The following is a 22,114-nucleotide window of genomic DNA, read 5'->3' as shown; positions in this document are numbered from 1 at the left end:
AATTCTTTGTGCACCATAGGCAGCAAAATTATTGTGAAGCATACCATCCAATCATATTGGACCATGTAGCACAATTAATAGTGGGACAGATATTTAATGCCACTTAACTTTTTTTTATCATATTTTTTTTGATGAAAATGTCCTTTCCCTCTGTAGAACAAAGAAAGAATAGTATTATTATTTTCTGATGCCTTATATGACTTCATGTAAGTATATATGATATTCTGAATAATATATATAATTATTTATATTTTTATATGATATCTTGTTAGTTATTATAACTTTATGATATCTTGTATTGATTTTTTATCTTTATATGATATTCTAAACAATATATATGATTTTCTGATGTCTTATATGACTTTTTATGTATATATATGATATTCTGAATAATATATATAACTTTATGTGAATATGTATGACATTCTAAATAATATATATGACTTCTTATATCTTTATATAGCATCCTGAATAATATATATAGCTTGCTGATGCCTTATATGACTTTTTGTGGATATATATGACATCCTAAACAATATATATAACTTTCTGTGAATATATATGATATTCTGAATAATATATATGGCTTTTTGATGTGCTATATGACTTCTTGTCAATATATATGACATCTTGAATAATATATATGATTTTCTATGTGTATATATATATGATATCTTGAATAATATATATGATTTTTTTTTATCTTTATATGATACCTTATTGGTTATTATGACTTTCTGATGCTTTATATGACTTCCTATTGATTATAATAATCAATAGGATATCATATAAAGATACAGAAAGTCATATATATTATTTAGAATGTTATATATATTCATTAGAAGTCATATATATATATATATTGACAGAAAAACTAATATAAGGCATCAAGAAGCCATATATATTTTTCAAGATGTCATATATATTCACAGAAAGTTATATATATTATTCAGGATGTCATATATATATATATATATCCACAGGAAGTCATATAAGATATCAAACAATATATATTATTCAAGATGTCATATAAAGATACAAAAAATTACATATATTATTCAAGATGTCATATATATTCACAGAAAGACATACAAGACATCAAAAAGTAATAATATTGTTCTTTCATTATTGTATGGAAGAAAAATGATATTTTTCATCAACAAAAATCTGTCCAAAAAAAGTCGAGCAACATTAATTGTTTTATCCATTAGTAATTATGCTATGTGATCCAATATGATTGGACGGTGCACTCTACATTAATTTTATTGCATTGTATGCGGTGCACAAAGAATTACTTGAATGAGCAGACACTTAGGGTTGAGCAAATAATCAAAACTCGAAGAAATCCACCCAATCCAACCCGATAAACATCGATTTCAGTCAATTGAAAGATTTGAATCGGGTTGAATCAGGTTGTGATTTATAAAAAATTTGGTTAATTATAGTTGGTTTGATTTTTACATTTTTAATCTGTATGAAACCGAATCCGACCGACCGATATAGTATTTTCAATACTTAAGCTGTTTGAAAAATTAAAAATTGATAATTATGACGTATTATGTACTGACTTATCGATGTTATGAAATTATTATATTCTAATTTTTATATAAATTGAATGGTGTATTGGTTTGTGATGTTTAAAATCAATATTTGATCAATATTAAAGTCCAAACCGATACAACCCATTCGAATCCGCTACATACCGTTAACTTCGGTTTCAAACGTTTATATATGATAAACGGTTGGCAGCGGGTTGGATTTTCTTTAATCTGATTGGATTCGGTCGAATCCATTTTTTTTCTCAACCGAATCCGTGCTTAGCCCTATAGACACCTATGGGCAACTAAAGATGAAGAGATACATTATTGCAGGAATATTAATTGGATGCCCGAATTGGGAGAGGGTTTGGTTGCATCTTCCTCACAAAAAATGATTGTTCTTTTTTGATGACACCAATCATTGGATCATATCTTACACAAATATCAAAAAATATATATATATATTTTTCCATCTGCATATATCTTAAATCGATTATTAGGCGATCCAGCGGTTAACGTTGCCAAAGGAGGGAATCATTCTTTAAGGATACAAACTGAACTTTCCCGCTCGCCAAACACAAGTAGACCCCAGCAGGGGCCGCTTACAATTGGCTTGGTTGGATACTGCAATCTGGCGAGTGGCTTGCTGATTGCGGGATCATAAAGAAGCCGGCCACCCAAGCACCGAGGTCCGTAAGTACGTTTTCGGCACTGCGCGTCCCCTACCTGGAAAACGCTACGTGCCCATCAATTAAAGATCTCCAATCAACGTTGTTCAAAAGACCGTCCCCCTCCCTTCCCTCGTTTTCCCATCTGCGCCGACTTCCCCACTCCCCTCGGAGGGAAAGAACCCCAGCACTCTTATCCCTCGTCCTCCCCCTTCTTCCACCCATCCAGCCATAAAAAAAGAAAGAAAGGCGAGGAGCAAGAAAAGCAAAAGCAAAAGGACTCGCCATTCCACCAAAAAGAAACACTTTCTCCTGGAAAAGAAGAAGACAGCGAGAGATATAGTCTCGAGGAAGGCATGGGGATCGGAGGCAGAAGTACCCACGAGTCTTCGCCGCTTAATGCCAGAGCTCAGATCGTTCGAAAATGTCGGAAATCGTGCCCGAAGGCCCCTCCCACCGGCCGATCCGGCCCTCCTCCACGCGGTGCCTCTGGCGGCCGTCGAGGGACCCGGACTACGTACCGGAGCCCTTCGACAGCGAGAAGCTGCCTTCCACTCTACTGACCGAGATCCGGCCCTTCCTTCGCGTCGCCAACCAGATTGAGAGCGAGTCTCCTCGCGTTGCCTACCTCTGTAAGAAATTAGGGGGCTTTCATAATTCTCTTCGATTCCTTCTTGTTTCTTGCTTTTGTACTCTGGCGCTCGTCTCTGTTTCTTGATAGTTGTTTTGATTTGCTTGCCTGTATTTGTTTGTCGATTCTTGTTTTGAGTCTTTTTTTTTTTTTTTTTGCCTCAATCTTGGTTTCCTTGTGCTGTTTGGAGTTTCTATCTAGCTGTGTCTGCTTCTTGATTCTTGTTTTGAATTTCTTGGTGTATTAGCCTGTTTAATCTACTGTCTGATGTGGAAATTTTTCTGGTCAATTTCTCAACTCTTTCTTATGCTTATGCTGTATTATATCGCCAGTTGCCTCTTATCTGTTTCTTGATTCTCATTTGATCTTTTCGTGATCCCGATCTCCATTTCTTTCTGATGTGCTATTGCTCAGTTTTTCCTGTTCTTGTTTCTTGAAGTCTTGAAACGAGTTTCTTTTTATTCTTGGTCTTCTCAACTGCTGTCCGATGCTGGAAACGTTGATTTCTTTCTTTTTATTTTTTGTGCGTATTTACTGCCTTTATCTGTTTCTCGATCCTTTTTTTTTTTGAGGTAAATGTTTCTTGATTCTTGTTTTGAGCTTTTCTGTCTTAATAGTCTCGCTCTCAATATTTTTGTTTTCTTTTTCTGGACCGTGTTTCTCTCTTCCTGTATCTGTTTCTTGGCTCTTTTTTGCAGTTTCCTTGTATTCCTAGGCATTTTAGCTGATGATTACTTGGAAGTTTTGGTTTCTTGGATGCTCTAACAGAATTCAAACATCATGATCAGGAGAAACAAAATAACATTCACTAAATTATGCGCGTTATATGACTGATGATGATTGTGGCAGAAAGCATGAAAAAAAAACTTAAAATCGTCCAATATTGTTAGGATTAAGATTGTGCTGTACATCTTGCAGGGGTCACATCATATTGGATTGTGAATCACAAGTTTTTCATACTTTTAAAAAGTGAAAGCACGGACAAACAAATTCATAAGAAATTGATAGCTAATCATTATTAATATGAGTAGTTATCAAATGGAAAATAACCAAAATCTCACCTAATTATTGTGCGATTACTTAACCAGAGGGTTTCTTTTCCCTTTTCTTTTCCTTAAGATTTGTGAAGTTGTACCCTTTTTATATTCATAATAACATAATCTTCATGAACAGGTCGTTTCCATGCTTTTGAAAAGGCACACTTGATGGATCCTCATTCAAGTGGACGAGGTGTTCGACAGTTAAAAACTTCACTTCTTCAGCGTCTTGAAAAGGTTCTTGTATTGTTTGCTGTTTTTATGGAAGATGCTAAATACATTCAATGTGTATAATACTACTTCTCTTTAGGATTGACAAACTTGTATTGCTGTAAACTGGCCTTAAGGGTCGGGTGTTTCACCCTAGTTTTACTGTTTTAGGTCTAACATTTTGGTGGTGCTGTCTCCCTGGTATTTGACATAGGTCTATTGTTGTTCCTAAACAAGGAGAAAAGACACCTCTATAATTGTTGCCAGTGAAAGTATCATGCTCCCAAACATATAGAGCATGGAAGTCCATCTGGTTTTGTTAAACTAAAAACCAAATTGCAGCATCGTGTTGAGAGAGAGAGTTTCACCTCGGTAATACTGAAAGTAACTTGTCAGACTGAAAATCAAACAACTTGCAGATATCACAAATAGGACTAAACCATTATAATCCTTCAGCACTCCACTACCTTTCTCTTGTCCAATTTTTCATCCAGCTTAAAGGGACTCAACTGTTGATGTGGTGGATATATGTGTTGCAAAGCCTAGCGACATGTCAAAAATGCATCTCTGTGATAGAAGAATATTATGAGCTTGTGGATAGATGTATAGATATAACAGCATGACACTTTCTCTATGTTGACCATAATATAGGAGTGTACAGTTTGGAAATACAAGCACACCTAGTTAGATGTGTTAAGGACTGGTCCTTCTGCAACCTTGTAACTCTTGTATTGAGAAACTAGTTAGATCACCATGATCTTGCCAGATTTCCACATGTTTCAAATGCAGGGTGTTTTAATTTAATGAGATGGAAGATTCTAAATAAATAGAAATATCCAATGCAATCTAAACATGCCTTTCTTCAGTTAAGGAACAATGCATCAGTTAAGGAATTTTTCTGCCTTTGCTTGCTTTTCCTGATATTTATTTTACCAAATATCTCTGCCCAAGCCTTTATGGATGCCTGGAAATACAATAGTTTCTTTCTTCTTCTTCTTCTTCTTCTTCTTCCTTTTTTTTTTTTTTTTGTGCATATCCTTTTCTTTTTTTGACATTTTTCATAAATCTGAACCATGTTTTTTATGCCTCATATTTGTCTTATATTATAGGACGACAAAGCCACTGTACGGGAGGGAAAACATGATGCTAAAGAGCTGAAATCATTCTTGAATAGGTATGCATTACATGTATATGCCATAATGATTAGAGAATATTATTACTCATTCTATAGCTAATGCATGGTAGTTCTATTTTTTTTGGATCCTAGCTTTTTTCATTTCCTTAACTTTTCTTCTCAGTTTTTTTACTTGAATTGTTTACAGAAAAAAATTGATGAATCAACATGATATTGCATCTGTTCTGTCTGAAGTTTTGAAGGCTGTTGCATCTGGAGCCTGTCCTGAGGTCACCTATAATTTTTTTTTGTTCGTTTGTAGACTACAATAAACATTCTTGGAACTGCATTACAGACCAATAAGTACCTGAAAGTTTTTCTTCATATTAATGAAGGTTCCATCATTTTTCCAGATCCTTGCTGCTGGTGAAGAAATTGAAGAAAAGTCAGGTTCATATCGTCCATATAATATTCTTCCGCTTGATTCTAGAGGTGGTCAGCAAGCAATTATGCTTCTACCAGAGGTTGAATATGCTACACTGTCTGAACTCTTCAAGTATTTTTATTCTTTTGTTTCTATCACAAACTTATTGTAATAAAAGTTGGATTAGTTTGCATTTTTGAAGTTACTTATTCCCTTGATTGTTAAGTAAAAGTACTATCTATCCACAATCTTCCATCCAAACCACTGCCCTATGACACTGATATTTTCACTTTACAACATCTTTTGGTTAACATTATTTTTGTAAAATAATGATCCCCAGATTAAAGCTGCAGTTTCTGCTGTCCGTAACATACGAGGTCTTCCCTTAGCAAGTACTCATCAGGAAACAGGTGCCTATGCAGATATACTTGAATGGCTTCAATGCTGGTTTGGATTTCAGGTAGACAATTAAAAGCTATCTCTTCAGTCTATACAACCCTTTAACATTACAATTTTAATGCAAGCAGCGATGGAGGGCACGGAGGACACAGTTGTTGCTTAGGTCTTCATTTCTATATTATTCTTATATTTTAATAGTGTAATGGAGTTGATGAAGTTGTTTTTTCTTTTAGAACGGAAATGTAGCAAATCAGCGGGAGCATCTAATTTTGTTGCTTGCTAATATACATGCTAGATTGTATCCAAAGCCTGCATCCATGATGAAGGTATCACTTATTGGGTTTTTATTTGCCAGGCTCAAATATTATTTCTTGTGGAATCTAAAAATAACTAGAAAATGCTTCCTGTTTCAGCTTGATGATAGAGCTGTGAATAAACTGATGCTGAAAATATTTAAAAATTACTTGAACTGGTGCAAATTTTTGGGCCGAGAAAGCAACATTTGGTAAGATTTTGAACCACCTACCTTGCACTTGTCCATTAGCTTGGGATGACGGGGATCGTTAATATGTTGCTAAATTCATTAGTTTTAACTCATTAAAGTTATTATTCCAATCACTTTACTTTCTCTAGCTTACTGCATTTGTTGCCCTGCAGGTTACCATCTGTGAAGCAGGAAGTACAACAGTATAAAATATTGTATATTGCTCTTTATCTTCTTATTTGGGGGGAGGCTTCAAACTTGCGGCTCTTGCCAGAGTGTCTGTGTTACATATTTCATCATGTAATATGCAGTCTATCTCCTTATTGGCATGATACAACTCTTTGAAGTCAGACATGATCATCTCTTTTGATATTATTACTCCTGCTTTATGTTGAAAAATATGAATCACTATTAGGTTTGGAATCTGTTGAGATAAGTTTCACAATTTTTTTTGTTCACTTCTCTAGGTTAGCATGAGGGCTTCAAATTCTGCCCTATATTTTTTAACGTCATCATCTATTACCAATATATGCTTTTTGTTCCTCCATTCTTCAAGCAGAATTCAGCCATAGGAAACATATTTCTAGTAAACTTCAAAATAATTGAAAGCTGCAGAATCCGAGGGAGAAGGGATAATATAATAGAAATAGTTGAACTTAATCATTTCCATTAAACCGTGAATTTTGATTGCCCTCAATAAGTTTAGGCATACTAAAGTCATACCATTAAATGTTAAATACTCCTTAAAGGCCTGATGTACAAGGCAATTGTTAGCTTAACCTTTTTTCTGATAGTCTCCCTTGTGGTTTTATTTTTTCGTTTTTTTAAAAATCCTACATACCCAATTATGCACCTGACAACCTAGGATCTTGGGAGGGGCAAACTGGAGACAACCTAACTTTTGACATTTATTTAAACAAAGTGGCTGCCCAGGACTTGAACCTGTGCCATTGCAGTTGTCAGTGGAAGCCTTTACCATTGCACCAAGCAGTGGCCCCTTAAGTCTCCCTTGCAATTTGAGGGGTCTAATTCCTTTGCAAACTGGGTGGTCCTTTTGGGGCAAAGAGGTACTGAAGAAGGAAACATTGTGGATCTTGATAATAATTATTGACTTCTCATAGCAGGCAATGTAACAGTGGTGAACTTGTTGTGAAAAACTTACATGATAAAAAATGATAGTTGAGAAGAACAGTTCTTCAACTTTGACATTATGCATGTCAATATTTTTTTTTTCTTTTTTTTGGTTTTTTGTAGTGTCATTTTCTTGATGGTTCTCATATTTTCTTGACCATAGGCTCAGTCTCATGAATAATTGTTATTGGAAGAACTTAAAAATGCATGTGGCTTTAAGTAGGAGGATGGTGAACATGACTGTGGTGCCATGATGGAACATTGTAAATATGTTATCTGGACAAAGGGATTATACTTATGGTTTTCTATATTTGCTTTAAGCTAAAATTCTGCTTTACAATAAAAAGAAGCAAAAAAGACCATGACTCAATCCTCAGTTACATTTCATTGATGATCTTATATCATCAATTCAAGACCATATGGGGGTTATGAATCAGGCTTGTGTTTCATTGATGGGCCAAATTTATTTATTTAGTCTTATTGATGTGTGACTGTAGAAATCCATGCATCAACATGGCTATGCTGTTATCTGATTTTGCATCCATGCAGTATCTGATATATAAAGTAAACATTGGAGTTCTTGTATTCTAAACTTACCACAAGTAGCAATCCCGATATTACAAATATTTTAACACCTGTATAGTCTGCACCATGACTTCTAGAATTGTCACAGGCTACACAAGTAATAATGCTATTTATGAGCATAGCTGTAATCGTCCATCCTCATTTCAACTATTTGGGTCTGGTTTTGAAAAGCCTCCTCTGCTAATAATTTTTATTAAAGCTAGCTTCTGTGTTATTGCAAGTTTGCCAAATCCTTTCTTATGACTTTCATCCACATGCCACCTTAGGTCCTACCTTATGTTCTCTTTTGACATTGATTCAAGTAACTCTTCATTAGAGAGCCTTGTTAAATACTTAAATTCTGGTGTACATATCCATACCAGCTCAATTATTTCAATGTCACTCTGTCCATATTTTCTATTGCTCTTATTAGTCTGATATGCTTATTTTCAATAGCTCCCTTCTAGTTTAACCATACATCTACTATCAACATTCTCATTTTTCCTGCATTCATTGTGTTCTCGTGGATGTTTTTGGTTGCTAGAGCCATATAACACTATTGGTCCTTTTTTCTCCTCTTTATAGACCTTTACCATGGTTTCCAATAAACCTTGATGGTTGATCACATGACGATATTACACCATAGAAGTACCTCTCCACTTATCATCTCATCTCTAATTATGCTAATTACTAATGTTTCCATCTATTTCTCCGTTCTTTGTACAAGAGATCTTGAATAATGAAATTGAACACTGCATGATAACTTCTGTTCATCAATCTTGATTGGAGCACCATACTCAATTTTCTTTTTCTCTAAACTTGCATTACATATACTTTGCTTTCATTTTGCTGATATTTGTATTGTTTTCAAGGGCATTCCTAATAAATCCAATCCATCAATCTTGAATAATGAAATCGAACACTGTATGATATCTTTTGTCCATCAATCTTGATTGGAGCATCATACGCATTTTCTTTTTCTATAAACTTGCATGACATATACTTTGCTTTCATTTTGCTGATATTTGTATTGTTTTCAAGGGCTTTCCTAATAAATCCAATTTAGCATCTAACCTTGTTTCATCTCATCTGTTAATATTATATTGTTGATCAACAGTAGTAAGATATATGTGACAGCTACAATTGAAAATTTGAAGTTTACAAAAGTCTTTTAGGAGAAATTGTACTGGCTGGCCCTCTGGCAAAAGACTCTATGTACATAATTTCTTTCAATTAGACTGGCTGCTGAATGACAAAAATATTTTGTGATTGTTATGTGTATGTCAACAACTCAAAGACATCCACCATGGACCTGCTGAATTAATAGCAAATATTATGCAAGTTCTCTGATTTCTCCATCTTTCTCTGATAAAATTAATCAAGATTGATGATTAGATGTCTGCTGACTATGAGATTAACCTGTGCAACATAGGATTTGATGGGAGGTTGACCATATGGAATTTGAATACTATCTGATGCGATGCGGTTTGGCCAATTAATAGCATCTCACTTTATCATTTTTTATTACAATTTCTTGTTAAGATGAGATGCTCACCCATTGGAAAATATTCACTTTAATATGTTTGGGATATCTCTTGGGTTTAAAAACATGCAACAGTTTATTCGGGCATGCCTTGATAATCACGTTCTACATGTCATTTGCTATTCTTAGGAAATCCCAGATTCATGTCTTTTTGTGTGTAACATGTGAATTTGAGCTTCTACTCAAGTGATAAATTTACAGTTGTTTTGACAGATGGTCTTCTTATCGTGATTTCTTGCATCATTATTCTTTATCATGAATGGAAAGAATCAATACATTGTATCTTGTCATAGACCAATGTGGAGTATGCAACTATGCTTTGTGTTTCTGTGTATGATAACTTCTTGCACTGTTATGGAGATCCTTATATATTATCAAATCAACTTGCTTGACACTTTCTCATTTCTTAATGTTATGCAAAATGTATTTTACTGTATAATCATGGTCACTGGCTCACTGCCATGAGATGCCAGTGCTTTCATTCGAATGCCTTCTTTATAAGCAAATGAGACTAGTGTGTTACCCTTGTTTGGGTCCAATGTTTTTAGTTTCTTGTGTTTGTATATCTAATTGTAAGGATTTTGTTTTGTGATATGATGCTGCCGTTGATATTATTTTGGTCACAAAATGAAATGCATGATAAACCTCAAGTAAATAGATAGGGTAGGATACTTAATAGGTGAAGAAACTACATTAAGATGATTTTCCACCTTGATTGGCTGCTGGGTATTAATGCAAATTGGTATAACCGAAATAACATTGGCACTGAACATAAATATCAAAATTAGTGCACTTCAAAAATAAGCTGATCATTTTTCTCTTTAATATACTTTCTGGTACTGAATACTTGTACAATGAACTTTTTCTTTTTCTCCAATTTTGTGTTTCATGGTCTTCTTCACTCTCTTATTTTCCTTTGATGTGATTAAACTCTTGCATCAGATGGCATATGAGGTACGTGGAGTGTTAACTGGTGCTGTTAGCATAAACACTGGAGAAAAAGTTGTACCTGCAGGTGGAGGAGAATGTGAATCTTTTCTTAATAATGTAGTTACTCCAATATACAGGGTCATATATGAGGTTCTGCATCACTTCTTAATCCCTATTAGTGTTGCACATTTGTAAATTCTCAAATATTCTTATTTTGGTTTTGTTAATGAAGGAAGCTCAAAAGAACCAAAATGGGACTGCTGACCATTCTACATGGAGAAATTATGATGATCTGAATGAGTATTTCTGGTTGGCAATGTCTATCTATTGTTCTAGCTTTCATGTATCGCTAATAGTTTGAAGTTATATTACTCAACTGCATCATTTGAATATTCTACAACCTGTGCAGGTCTGTTGATTGTTTCAAGCTTGGTTGGCCTATGCGTCTTGACAATGACTTCTTTTGTACATTGTCTTCTACTAAAAGTGAACAACCTAAGGTCTCTTGCAATCACATTCCTTTATTTATGTATATGGCTTGCTGTTGTCGGCTGGCAACTTCATTAGTATACAATTATATATGGGTCTAAAATTAAAGATTTGTTCATCATCTCACCTAGTTTAGATGTATCACTTGTTTTTATGTGCTAGATTTAGGGATCCAATTGCTTTATACCATAACATTTGAAGGAATATGACAAAGCATTCAATTAGTTGTTGAAAACCAACATTTTGGATTTTCAAGTTATTGCTACATACTTAACATTGTGTTTCTTAGTTTCTTTTTTAATATTCACATTATATGGTCTCAAATAGGCTCTTTGTGCTTTCTTTAAATTTGGTTTAGTTCAATTCTTGAATAGATGACTTGGTGCAATAAGTGTGCTCGTGTCACTTTTGTCAAGTGATCTTCTAAAAGTGCACTATTCATGCTTATGTGGGTAGCTTTGATTCACTGGAGATAATTTGTCTTATCTAGTCTATTAAGGAGCAGATTGAAAACTGCTTTTTAGCACGAAGACCTTGACTTTCTTTTGCTATTTTTTAGGCTTTTTTTTTTTTACTTAGAGTAATAAATCAGTGTTTTCTTTTCAATACTTGCTACTTTGGCAGTCATTTCCCATGCTTACATGACTGACACCAAGAGTATATATGTTGTGCTATGGAATTCAGTTAAGAGCTTGTTAGGTACATCATGACTTTACTAGCTAACATTAGCTCACTATTGGTTTCATTTACCTCACCATCTCTAGGCTTGATGTTGCTCATGCGCAACACTATGCATGGTCCTGAGCCAAAAACAGACATATTCTTTTTTCTCCTTTTTTTCACTTCATGTCTGATTCATAGTGCTGTTTATGGGGTTGATGATGTCATTAGTTGGTGCTCCATAACCTGCTAACTTAGGTGATTTTTCTAGTCTCTTGTGAGGCTAAAAAAGACATAATTCTACACTGCCAAGGGCAAGAATTAGCAGGAATCGAAAGAATGAAGATGATGATGACTCGGCCTGAATCTTGGTATTCTTATGAGCAAACCTAGCACAAGAATGTATTTTGGTGAAACAGTTGACAGTTTCTTGTTTCTAAGTTTCATGCTGACATAATTAAGCAAACTATATTAATACTGTTGGCACTTTTTCTTTCATGTGGTTTTAACAAACCTCTCAAGGCTGACCTGGGGTTTCAGTAGGTATGCTCTGCACATGATTGTGACTAGCTGGAGTGCATAGTATGTTTCTAGCGATTCAGTTTATCTAACAAAAGAACATCACCATTGTTTGCCAGCTTCGCTCGACATCATTACTTGAGTTGCTCTCCTACCCTGTATCTTCACTCTGTTGTTTCCAACTTTAACATAAAGCTTCTCGTTAAGTAGTTATTCTGGGCATACTATTCAATCTTTTTGAATGTGAGAGGGGAATGACTTGGTATTATTGTATACTAGATTTATATACTTTGTTTATATTCTTCAATTTGTATTCATATGTCACAGTACTTTCACCCGTGCAATCACTACTATATGACTAGTGGATTGGTGCATTTCATGGTCTTTCTTACATACTTGATCTCCTTGGAACATGATTTGTTTTACTCTTCCTTCTCTCTAATTGACTTCTACTAATAACTAAGTGCATGAAACAATAGTACTTTTAGTTAAAGCATGAAACTGTAAACATGGAAAAGAAAGAAAACAAAAAATAGGCAAAAGAATTCCCAGCATAACTGGGAATCACTCCCTAGGGCCTCACACCTGTTGCTTATTCCTAATATGTAGAGAAAGAGAAAAGGAAATCAGAACTTTCGCTCAGAAAATAAAAAATACAGCGTGCTCATTATTAGTAAAACAAAAAACTCTTTACTAGTGGGGTTGGGAGAGACATTTACGTGGAACCAGTTAAGCCAACCTTTTAAATAACACCGTTAAGCGAGTTTTTTCAAGCATTAACAATCTACGCAAATGTGTCCATAAAAAATAGGTCCAACTAAAGTCATGACTGCAATCGCATAACAAAAATAATAATCCTGACTCTAACTTGACTCCAGTGCTTCAAATCAGCTTCCAATCATAAGATAAAGTTGTATTAATTCTTCTGGAGGCCTGGTTAAGCCAACCTTTTAGATAACACCGCTAAATGAGGTTTTTCAAGCATTAACAATCTATGCAAATGTGTCCAGAAAAAATAGGTCCAACTAAAGTCATCACTCCTGACTGCAATTGCATAACAAAAATAATAATCCTGACTCTAACCTGTCTCCAGTGCTTCAAATCAGCTTCCAATCATAAGATAAAGTTGTATTAATTCTTCAGGAGGCTTGGGCGCATTCTTACATTCCTTGTTTACACCAAAATCCATCGTAATCCCCAATAGATCATAGGATAACTACAATTAAAATGTTACCCAAATTTATATTATTTATCGACCACAGTATCTCCTTTAAGTATTGAATGAGCGGAGAGTCTTGACTAAGAAACCAACCATTAAACTTCATCTTTTTTATAGCAAAATCATAATCATGGCATTTCCAATTTTCTTTACTAATTGCTTTTGTATTTCTAATCTTTTTTTCTTCTTTTTTTTTTCTTTTGACATGGTAGCATGACACTCAGGCTGCTACAAATACATCTTGTCAGCAGAAATGGTTGGGGAAGACAAATTTTGTAGAAATTCGATCATTTTGGCACATTTTCAGAAGCTTTGATAGGATGTGGACATTTTTTGTACTTGCACTCCAGGTTTAAACCAACTGTTATCGATGTGTAGAACTTGTGCATTCACCATTTTTCCTTAGGCGGACCATTATTGATATTTAACATTCGCTATATTTTTCTAGGTAATGATAATTATGGCATGGCATGACCTGGAAACTCCTCTTCAGTTGCTTGATCCAATGATCTTTGAGGATCTTTTGAGCATTTTTGTAACTAACGCAGTTCTGAGGCTCATACAAGGTCTGATACTCTGATTCATTATGTTTCGCGAGCCATTATATATTAAAGAGCAATATGAGTTTGCTAATAGTTTATCTTTTGAATCTAACTATAGAATGTGCAATCCTAGTTGAAATTTCTTCTTTTAATTGCATTATCTAAATGGTTGCATTAGCATTATACATATGACTAGTTATAACAAAACTGCAGCTAAACAACATTACCCAGGAATAACATTGAAGGGATATTGAGTAGTAGGGATAGCCATTCCATCTTTTCCTACGACATGACAAAACACAACCTACATAGATTATTTTAGTGCCTCAGTCTTAATGATTTTTTTCATTTTTAGTACATGTTGTATTTTTGACATCACACAGCTCTTTCTATGTTTTTTATTTAAATGAAAATCTATGTTAGAATTGTTTTTATAGTGAAAATATCTTTATGGAATTTGCTTCATTGCAGTGACTCTAGACATTGCTTTTACATGGAAAGCAAGACACACAATGAACTTTAATCAGAAACTAAGATTCCTGGTCAAGTTTTTTATTGCTGCTGCATGGGCTGTCACCCTTCCAGTTTCTTATGCCAGTTCACATGGAGATTCTCTCTGCCACACCAAACATCCTGAAAGCAATATTTATATTTTTTGTTGGTCACCATATATGATTGTCGTTGCAGTATACTTGGTGACCAATGTAATTGGGGTGGCATTATTTTTTGTTCCTGTGGTTAGCAGCTACATTGAAACCTCAAATTCGTGGGTGTGTAACATTCTGTCATGGTGGGCTCAAGTAAGTTTTTTTTTTAATCTTATTCCTGAACATGTACTTAATCTTCAAGTTCAAGCACTACATTGTACTATCACAAATTAATTTCTGCATAACATACAAGAACTGGAACTGGAACACTTGATGGATTAAGATTTAAATTAGTGTGGTAGTCACAGTTTAAAGTCATCGCAATAAAGCAGTCCTTTTAGCACCTACCACTATCTCCTAGTTCATCTTAAAGTTGAAAAGTTTGAATATAATTGTTTTATTTATTTGTCATTATTAACAAAAGCTGGATATAAAGATAGGAGCTCAAAGTGTCTTTTAAAGCAAAACTTTGATCAAAAAAGGACTGCTAAGGTCTTGATAATTATATTTGCAATTTATATGATACAAGAACCACTGATGCTACACTGGTATTTGCAACGTCGGATGCACAAAGATATTCATGAACATAAAAATTATCTTGATATGAATAGTAACCTTTTTGAAGAAAATAATATGCTTCTACATATTATTAAGGTGTGGAAGCTCTAGAAAATAACAATGTACAACAAATTATGGATGGTATGCATCATCAAAAAGTAGTGTCTTGAAACTTATGTTTTGTTCTCTAAAAAGAGATCAGAATAGTAAGGATATTGTTTTAAGTGTTCCTGTTTTGGTGTTTTAGTACTTGGTCCTGTACAAAGTGGGGCCCAATGTATTTTACACAACATATTCTTGTTTTGGTGTTTTAGTACTTGGGCCCGTACGAAGGCCCCAAAGGGGCCCAACATATTTTACGCAATATAGTCTTACCCAGTCCCTATGCTTCATTGGCCCTATGTCAGCCTAAAACAAAACTAAATTTCCTGACCCATTGAACATCTTCTAAAAGAGAATGATCAGACTGAAGTCCTCTAATAGCAGTGGACCCTGAAGTAAGGACCACCTTTAACATACATTAAATTTGGCATCAATACTCAATGAACTGTCAACCCAAATCAATCTGCAATATGAAATAAAATAGCCAGATTTGTCCATCGGAGATCCATTGTGACAACCTTGGTATTTGAGTGAACTACCACGTACACCACTAGAACATGTCTTGAGAAGCCTTAAAAATTTTGTTCTGACTGTTGCATCAATATTAGGGCTTCTCACCAACTTTTGTGCCCAATTGAATAACTAGCAGTTTCATCATGAGTCAGGAACATTTTGTAAAAAGAACTTATTTTGTGCCATACCTCATAATTTATCCCCAAATCCAGAACACATTGATATTATTTACCAGATGCCCTAAATCATTTTTAGTTTTGGCTCAGGCAGAGTGCTCCATAGGCCTAATTTTGCTTTTTTCCAAAAAAAATAAAAATTCTGCTGATATTAAAGAAACTTCAGTCTGTCCTTAAAGAGAAGCATCATTGATATTCAGTATGTACTATAGAGTGGCCAAGAAACAAAGCTATGTACCCACAATAAACTGATTGAATAAAAAGGAAACAAACGGGAGCAACAAGACATCAAGTCTCTTGAATGAAATAAGAAAGTACCTTGACACACTATATGCAATCTAGCATTCTGCAGTCCTAGTCATCAGCCATCCATTTGCATGTGTTCAAGACTAGTTCCTGCAAAGCAAAGGAACTTTTGAAAACTGCAGTATTACTTGAAATACTTACAAACTATTTCCTTCTTCTTTTTATGGTGACTTGTTCAACTCCCAGCAGTTGAAATTTTGTGACTCATCTCTTTGTCTGTCCCGTAACAGCCGGAAAACATTGGCATAATAATTTGATAAGAATATATAAATCTGGATTAAAGAATGCAATTATGTGTAGGTTGTTGAAGGGATAATAAATAGAGTGAAATAATATGTTGTGTTGTGGGTAACCTGAAAGCATGCTGCATGGAACAATCCTGAATAACACAAGATAACCTGAAAGCATGCTGCATGGACTGCAATGATTTATTGGTTTTTTGATGAGTTGTTTTTTATTTTCCACTATTATACTGCTTGTTTTGGGAGGATAACTTTTAGCCGATATGTCTATTAACTGTTCTATATCCGAGGACTTTATTTTATTTTAATATCATCCTTTTTCAGATATGAATGCACTTTGACCTGTGATTGAGCATGTGATATCATATCTTTGTTGATCTCTTATAATGTACAATTATGTTGTATGTTTAGATATAGAAGTTTTAGAATGTATTAATCTATTGATGGGTTCCAATAAGAGTTCTTTTGTGCAGCCTCGACTGTACATTGGACGAGGGATGCAAGAAGGCCAAGTATCTCTTCTAAAGTAATTTTTTGAATTGTATGTTGAAAATCATTTTATCAATAAAATGTATTGACACTCCCTTTTCTCAGGTATACAATATTCTGGGTGATTTTATTGTCAAGCAAATTTTCATTCAGCTACAATTTTGAGGTAATTGACGATGATTTCTACAACGTGTTTTTTTCTTAAATGTGCATTAGTTGTCCATTTCCTAGTATATGAAATCTGCAAAAGGTACAGGTTTGACCAACAAGGGATTTGGGAACACAAAGTGCTAGAGACTTTTGATGCTTGCTTAATATAGATGCAATGACCAAGTGATGACCTAAAATCATTGTATGTAAAAGAAGAACTGAATGTGGAGCATAATATCTGGGTTGTTGCAATAGAGATTGATGGTTAAGAAATGTTGATTTCTTCAAATGCCATGCAAAAACAACTATTAAAAGATTTTAAGTTGTGTGCCGATCTCCCATGAACATCCTATAGTCAGATCTTTGCAAGAACTCCTCTATCTAAAGATGAACAAAAGTCACATGGTGGTTCTACTAATGTTTCAGGTGGCTAAGAATTATTACTTGCTGGTGCTGAAGGTTCTTGAGTGACAATTTCCACCGTAGAGATGGGAAATGCATGAGCCACTTTGCAGGATTCTTTTCCAAGGTCTCCCAGGAAAGTTGGAAAGATCTTGTTTCATTTTACTCTGAGAATGACTGTTTGTAGGAAAACATAGAAGTTGGGCGGGGTTGTTGGTGGGTTGTTGTTGTTCATCCCAGTGGTAAGCATTCCACATTAGAAGGATAAAAAAGAATTCTACATTCCATATATCTGAATCCATTTTACGTTGAGAACAAGTGTTTGTAGGAAAACATAGAAGTCCGGTGGGGGCGGTGATGAGCTATTGTTGTTCATCCCAGTGGTAAGCATTCCATGTCGGCAGGATAAAGAAGAATTCTACACTCAATATATCATGCAATATGTTTAGGCACTGACACCAACAAAGATGACTTTCACTTAAGGTCTAAAATTGCATGCTACAGACATTTAATGCCATGAACCCACTTTGGTTCTAGAGGCCCATGTCATTAGATTCAAGTACACCGGCTTCTGCATTTTATGGGGTATTTTCTTTATTTTCTTTATCTTTTTTTATTGTATGTTGACTTGCATGTAAATATTTGGGCTACTTAGTTTGTTTAGAGGACTCAAGAAGTCCAATATAACTAAAACTATCTCTACTTGGCTTCCTTGAAATGATTAATAAAACACATATATAAAATTGCTTACATCCATATTGCAGGGGCATTCTAGGATTGATCCTTTTTTTTTGTTTGGGGGGTGGGGGGGGGTGCAAAAACAAAATCATAAATAATAATAATAAAAAATCTTGTAAACAATACAAAAATTTATGTATGTTATAGTTTTTATATCTTTTTACCTTTTTTACCAACAAGGAAAACCAAGTCCATGTCCAGACAAGATTTTAGCAACATTAATTGCACTTCTGTTCCTTAATAAACATATCTTTACTATAAAGAGTATACATCTCTTTTAACAATCCTTATTGTCTGCATTAATAGTTGAAAAATTGAAAGATGTTAAGTTGCTAAATTGACATAGGCTTGTAGTGATTGAGAGGAAAGAGACTGGAGAAGCCTGTGTGAGCTCAAGGATCATACTTGTGGGTGAAGTAGGGACAAGAGGTTGGTTCTATGGTGAGGAAATCTGATCAAATCAAAAATAATGGTGCGAGACAATCATAATATGTTTATACATTAGTTAAAAAGAAATTCCACTGCAAAGACCTTTGCCTCCATGAAATCTAATCCAAGTTACCTATTGTGATAAAGAGCAACCTGTCGTGGTGTACTGGCATTGGGCTTCCATAGGAGAACTTTAGCTGAAACCTAGTGATTTTTGAGGGGTAATTTTGGACCTATCCTCCTATTGAGTCATTGACTGGATTAGAATGGATTGGGTCCTGATCTGGGAAGCATGCTGACCAGACGTCTATATTTGATTACAATTTTAATTTTTGATAGGATTTTTTTGATAAATCATTTTTGATAGGATTTGATATAAATATGTTTTAAGACTTTAGGTTTGCCCTACCGGTGTGTACTGTCCCTTACTGGTGCCAAATCAGGACGAAGTACTAGAGGTGTAATAAGTCTCGATACGTCGAACTTACCCCATACCGATAGTATCGACACTGTATCAACATGATACCCTACCGGATCTGGAACCAAGATTATGAACCTGATATGGCTTCCTCACTTGATAAGAGATGAGAATTATCTTATTGATACAAGATACAATCATGCGATCAAGATTTAACTACAAGATAAGCACATTGCATGATTTTCAGTCTTGAAAGAGGGACACGCTTAATTATTTTGAGGGGCTGAAAAATCAGCTTTATACTTGTTGTATGGAGATTTTTCAGATTTTTTTCTTCTTTTGGAAAGGGGTTGGGGTGGCCCCACTTGCCTCCGCTTGGATGCACCACTGCCTTACTGTTTCGGTATTTGGGGAATTTCAAGACCTTATGACGGTTATTCGCATGCTTTTAAAACTAGGCAGCTCAAAATTTCAGTTAAATCAACTATGAAGAATGTATGTCTTGTGAGTTTACACCATGTTAATTTAGTTGATGTCTTTTTGCCTTCTTATTTGAATAACTCATCCTAAAGAACTGCTATCTGGTATTTGTTACCGATTGGCACAATAATCTTCATGGTCTAGTATTTGATGAAAATTGCATTAGTCTAATGGATCCTAGCTTACTAATACTTTAGTACTAAATGCTACAAGTATGTTCTTAAAACTTATTGTGTATTTGAATATGGTGCGTGTGATGACCATCGATTATGAGTAATATCATCCCCACCTCCCTCTACCCCAAAAAAATGGTAAAAGGAAAAACGGTTCTATGATCAGATTACGTGATACATACCAAGTGAATTTAGAAGCACCAGTACTAGTCACCCACTAAGATGATGTAGAAATATACTGTTTTGAAGTATATTATGCTTCAATAGACATACTATTTTCCAACCAAAGTTCGCAGACTCGATATTGGAACCCATACCGGTTGCCTACTGGTATCATACCGTACCATACCGATAATAAAAAAATCAAAAAAATTCCATCCAACAGCAAAAAAAAAAAAAAAGAACCAAACCGGACCAAATCGGCCCCAAACTGTACCGAAGTGGATTAAACTGCCCAGTATCAGGCGGTTCGGGCCGATACTATACTAAACTGACCGGTTTGATCCGGTTTAGATCATTTTCCGAAAATTCGGCCTGAACCGGACTGGTTCCCCGCTGGTAGGATATGGTACAGGGTGTACCGATCGATTCAGGCTGGTACGAAATATCATGTTTTCAATAAATATCTGTTTATAATGCTTTATATCTGTCTAATGTCAACATGCTTTGGGTATCTCCTCTTCATCATTGATAATTGGAAAAGCTAAAAGTCTTAATGTTTTCCTATATTTTTCCAATTTGGTAGGCACAGACATATCCAAACTTGCCCTGTCTTTATGCATCTAGGAATTGGCCCGCTAATGCACTTAATTTCCATATTTATTGATTCTTTGGACTTACGATGCATACAGATAAAGCCACTTGTAGAACCCACGAAACAAATAATGAAAGTCAGTGTAAACGAATATGATTGGCATGAGCTATTTCCAGAAGGTGAGCTTGATATTTCAAGTGTTAGAGTAATATTGATAAAATATAAATCTTGTTTACAATAACCGCCTATCTTATTCTGTCTCAGTTAAAAGCAATGCTGGTGCAATTCTTGCTGTGTGGTCCCCAATTATTCTGGTAAGGATGCTTTAATACATACTTAAAAATGATTGTTTTGGACACTGAAATTCTACCATTCCTCTATGGTCATATTTCTTGAAAAGTCTTGTACTAAGTGCGCAATTTTCATGTTGAGTACAGGTCTATTTCATGGACACACAAATATGGTATTCTATATTTTGCACAATATTTGGTGGAATTTATGGCATTGTTCATCATCTGGGTGAGGTGTGATGCCATGTTATCTGCAAGTTTGCATGCTTAAATCAGATGCATATACTTTGCTTGTAATTGGGATGTCTGTTTAATTTGGGAATCAATTACCTTTCACATCCAGATTCGTACAATGGGAATGGTGAGAACTAGATTTGACTGCTTGCCATCTGCATTTAATGTTTTTCTTGTACCTCACTCATCACAAAATGCAAATAAGAGGTCTTTCAGAAGCTTCTTGCAAAACAACATTTTTAAGGTCAGAGTTGTTATATATTTTTTACTCATTGTAAAGAATTTGATCACTCCTTTCCCATGTTAATAACCTCTTTTTTTTTCTTTGCTTGCATCAGGATTCAAAAATTGAAAGGAATGATTTTGCTAGATTTGCTTTAGTTTGGAATCATATCATCCGTAGTTTCCGTATGGAGGACTTAATAAGCAACAGGTAGTTGCTAATTTTGGTTTTTAATGCAATGTCTTCTGTGACTAGAAAGTTTAACAATTTAATTTCCATGCAACAGAGAGATGGATTTGATGATCATGCCACTGTCATCAGGCTTGACTTCTGGCCCTGTGCGGTGGCCCTTGTTTCTCTTAGCTAGTAAGGTTGTTCTTTATTCTTGGAAAAATTATCAGATCTATCGGATATCATTTAGCCTTATGACTCACTTGTCCTTTTAATGCCAGTTTTCAACAGCAGTGAACATGACTCGAGATTTTGTTGGAAAGCATGAGCACCTCCACCGAAAATTAAAAAAAGATAATTACATGTTCTGTGCTGTTAAGGAGTTTTATGACTCAGTAAAGAGTATCTTCAAGTTTCTTGTTGTTGGTGAACTTGAAATAAGGTAGATATCTTCTTTCCTTCTACATTATTTTGTTTATACTTGTTTCTACCTTTGCTTCTACTTTCAAAACATCAA

The 22,114-nt window shown here is 34.8% G+C and overlaps 1 protein-coding gene across 4 annotated transcripts in view; it reads left to right on the top strand.

Annotated features, from left to right (window-relative positions):
- Window positions 1-2,315: 2,315 nt before the first annotated feature.
- LOC105040645 (putative callose synthase 8) overlaps window positions 2,316-22,114 on the top strand; it is a 36,707-nt gene continuing 16,908 nt past the window's right edge. The window contains exons 1-24 of one of the 4 annotated variants that reach the window (XM_019849458.3): window positions 2,316-2,838; window positions 4,011-4,111; window positions 5,194-5,258; window positions 5,407-5,488; window positions 5,612-5,722; window positions 5,963-6,082; window positions 6,255-6,347; window positions 6,435-6,526; window positions 6,679-6,805; window positions 10,686-10,823; window positions 10,906-10,982; window positions 11,083-11,173; window positions 13,773-13,910; window positions 14,009-14,126; window positions 14,574-14,902; window positions 17,120-17,172; window positions 17,241-17,301; window positions 20,777-20,858; window positions 20,944-20,993; window positions 21,117-21,203; window positions 21,313-21,447; window positions 21,542-21,636; window positions 21,713-21,797; window positions 21,879-22,039. In XM_019849458.3, the coding sequence (XP_019705017.1) occupies window positions 2,631-2,838; window positions 4,011-4,111; window positions 5,194-5,258; window positions 5,407-5,488; window positions 5,612-5,722; window positions 5,963-6,082; window positions 6,255-6,347; window positions 6,435-6,526; window positions 6,679-6,805; window positions 10,686-10,823; window positions 10,906-10,982; window positions 11,083-11,173; window positions 13,773-13,910; window positions 14,009-14,126; window positions 14,574-14,902; window positions 17,120-17,172; window positions 17,241-17,301; window positions 20,777-20,858; window positions 20,944-20,993; window positions 21,117-21,203; window positions 21,313-21,447; window positions 21,542-21,636; window positions 21,713-21,797; window positions 21,879-22,039 (2,699 nt within the window). In that variant the 5' untranslated portion in view covers window positions 2,316-2,630. The remainder of the gene's footprint in view (window positions 2,839-4,010; window positions 4,112-5,193; window positions 5,259-5,406; window positions 5,489-5,611; window positions 5,723-5,962; window positions 6,083-6,254; window positions 6,348-6,434; window positions 6,527-6,678; window positions 6,806-10,685; window positions 10,824-10,905; window positions 10,983-11,082; window positions 11,174-13,772; window positions 13,911-14,008; window positions 14,127-14,573; window positions 14,903-17,119; window positions 17,173-17,240; window positions 17,302-20,776; window positions 20,859-20,943; window positions 20,994-21,116; window positions 21,204-21,312; window positions 21,448-21,541; window positions 21,637-21,712; window positions 21,798-21,878; window positions 22,040-22,114) is intronic. The other 3 variants (XM_073254566.1, XM_073254565.1, XM_019849457.3) reach the window with 3 other exon arrangements.

This window comes from Elaeis guineensis, chromosome 3 (assembly GCF_000442705.2).
Source record: "Elaeis guineensis isolate ETL-2024a chromosome 3, EG11, whole genome shotgun sequence".
Lineage (NCBI taxonomy): Eukaryota > Viridiplantae > Streptophyta > Magnoliopsida > Arecales > Arecaceae > Elaeis > Elaeis guineensis.
This window is presented reverse-complemented; position numbering and strand designations above follow the sequence as displayed.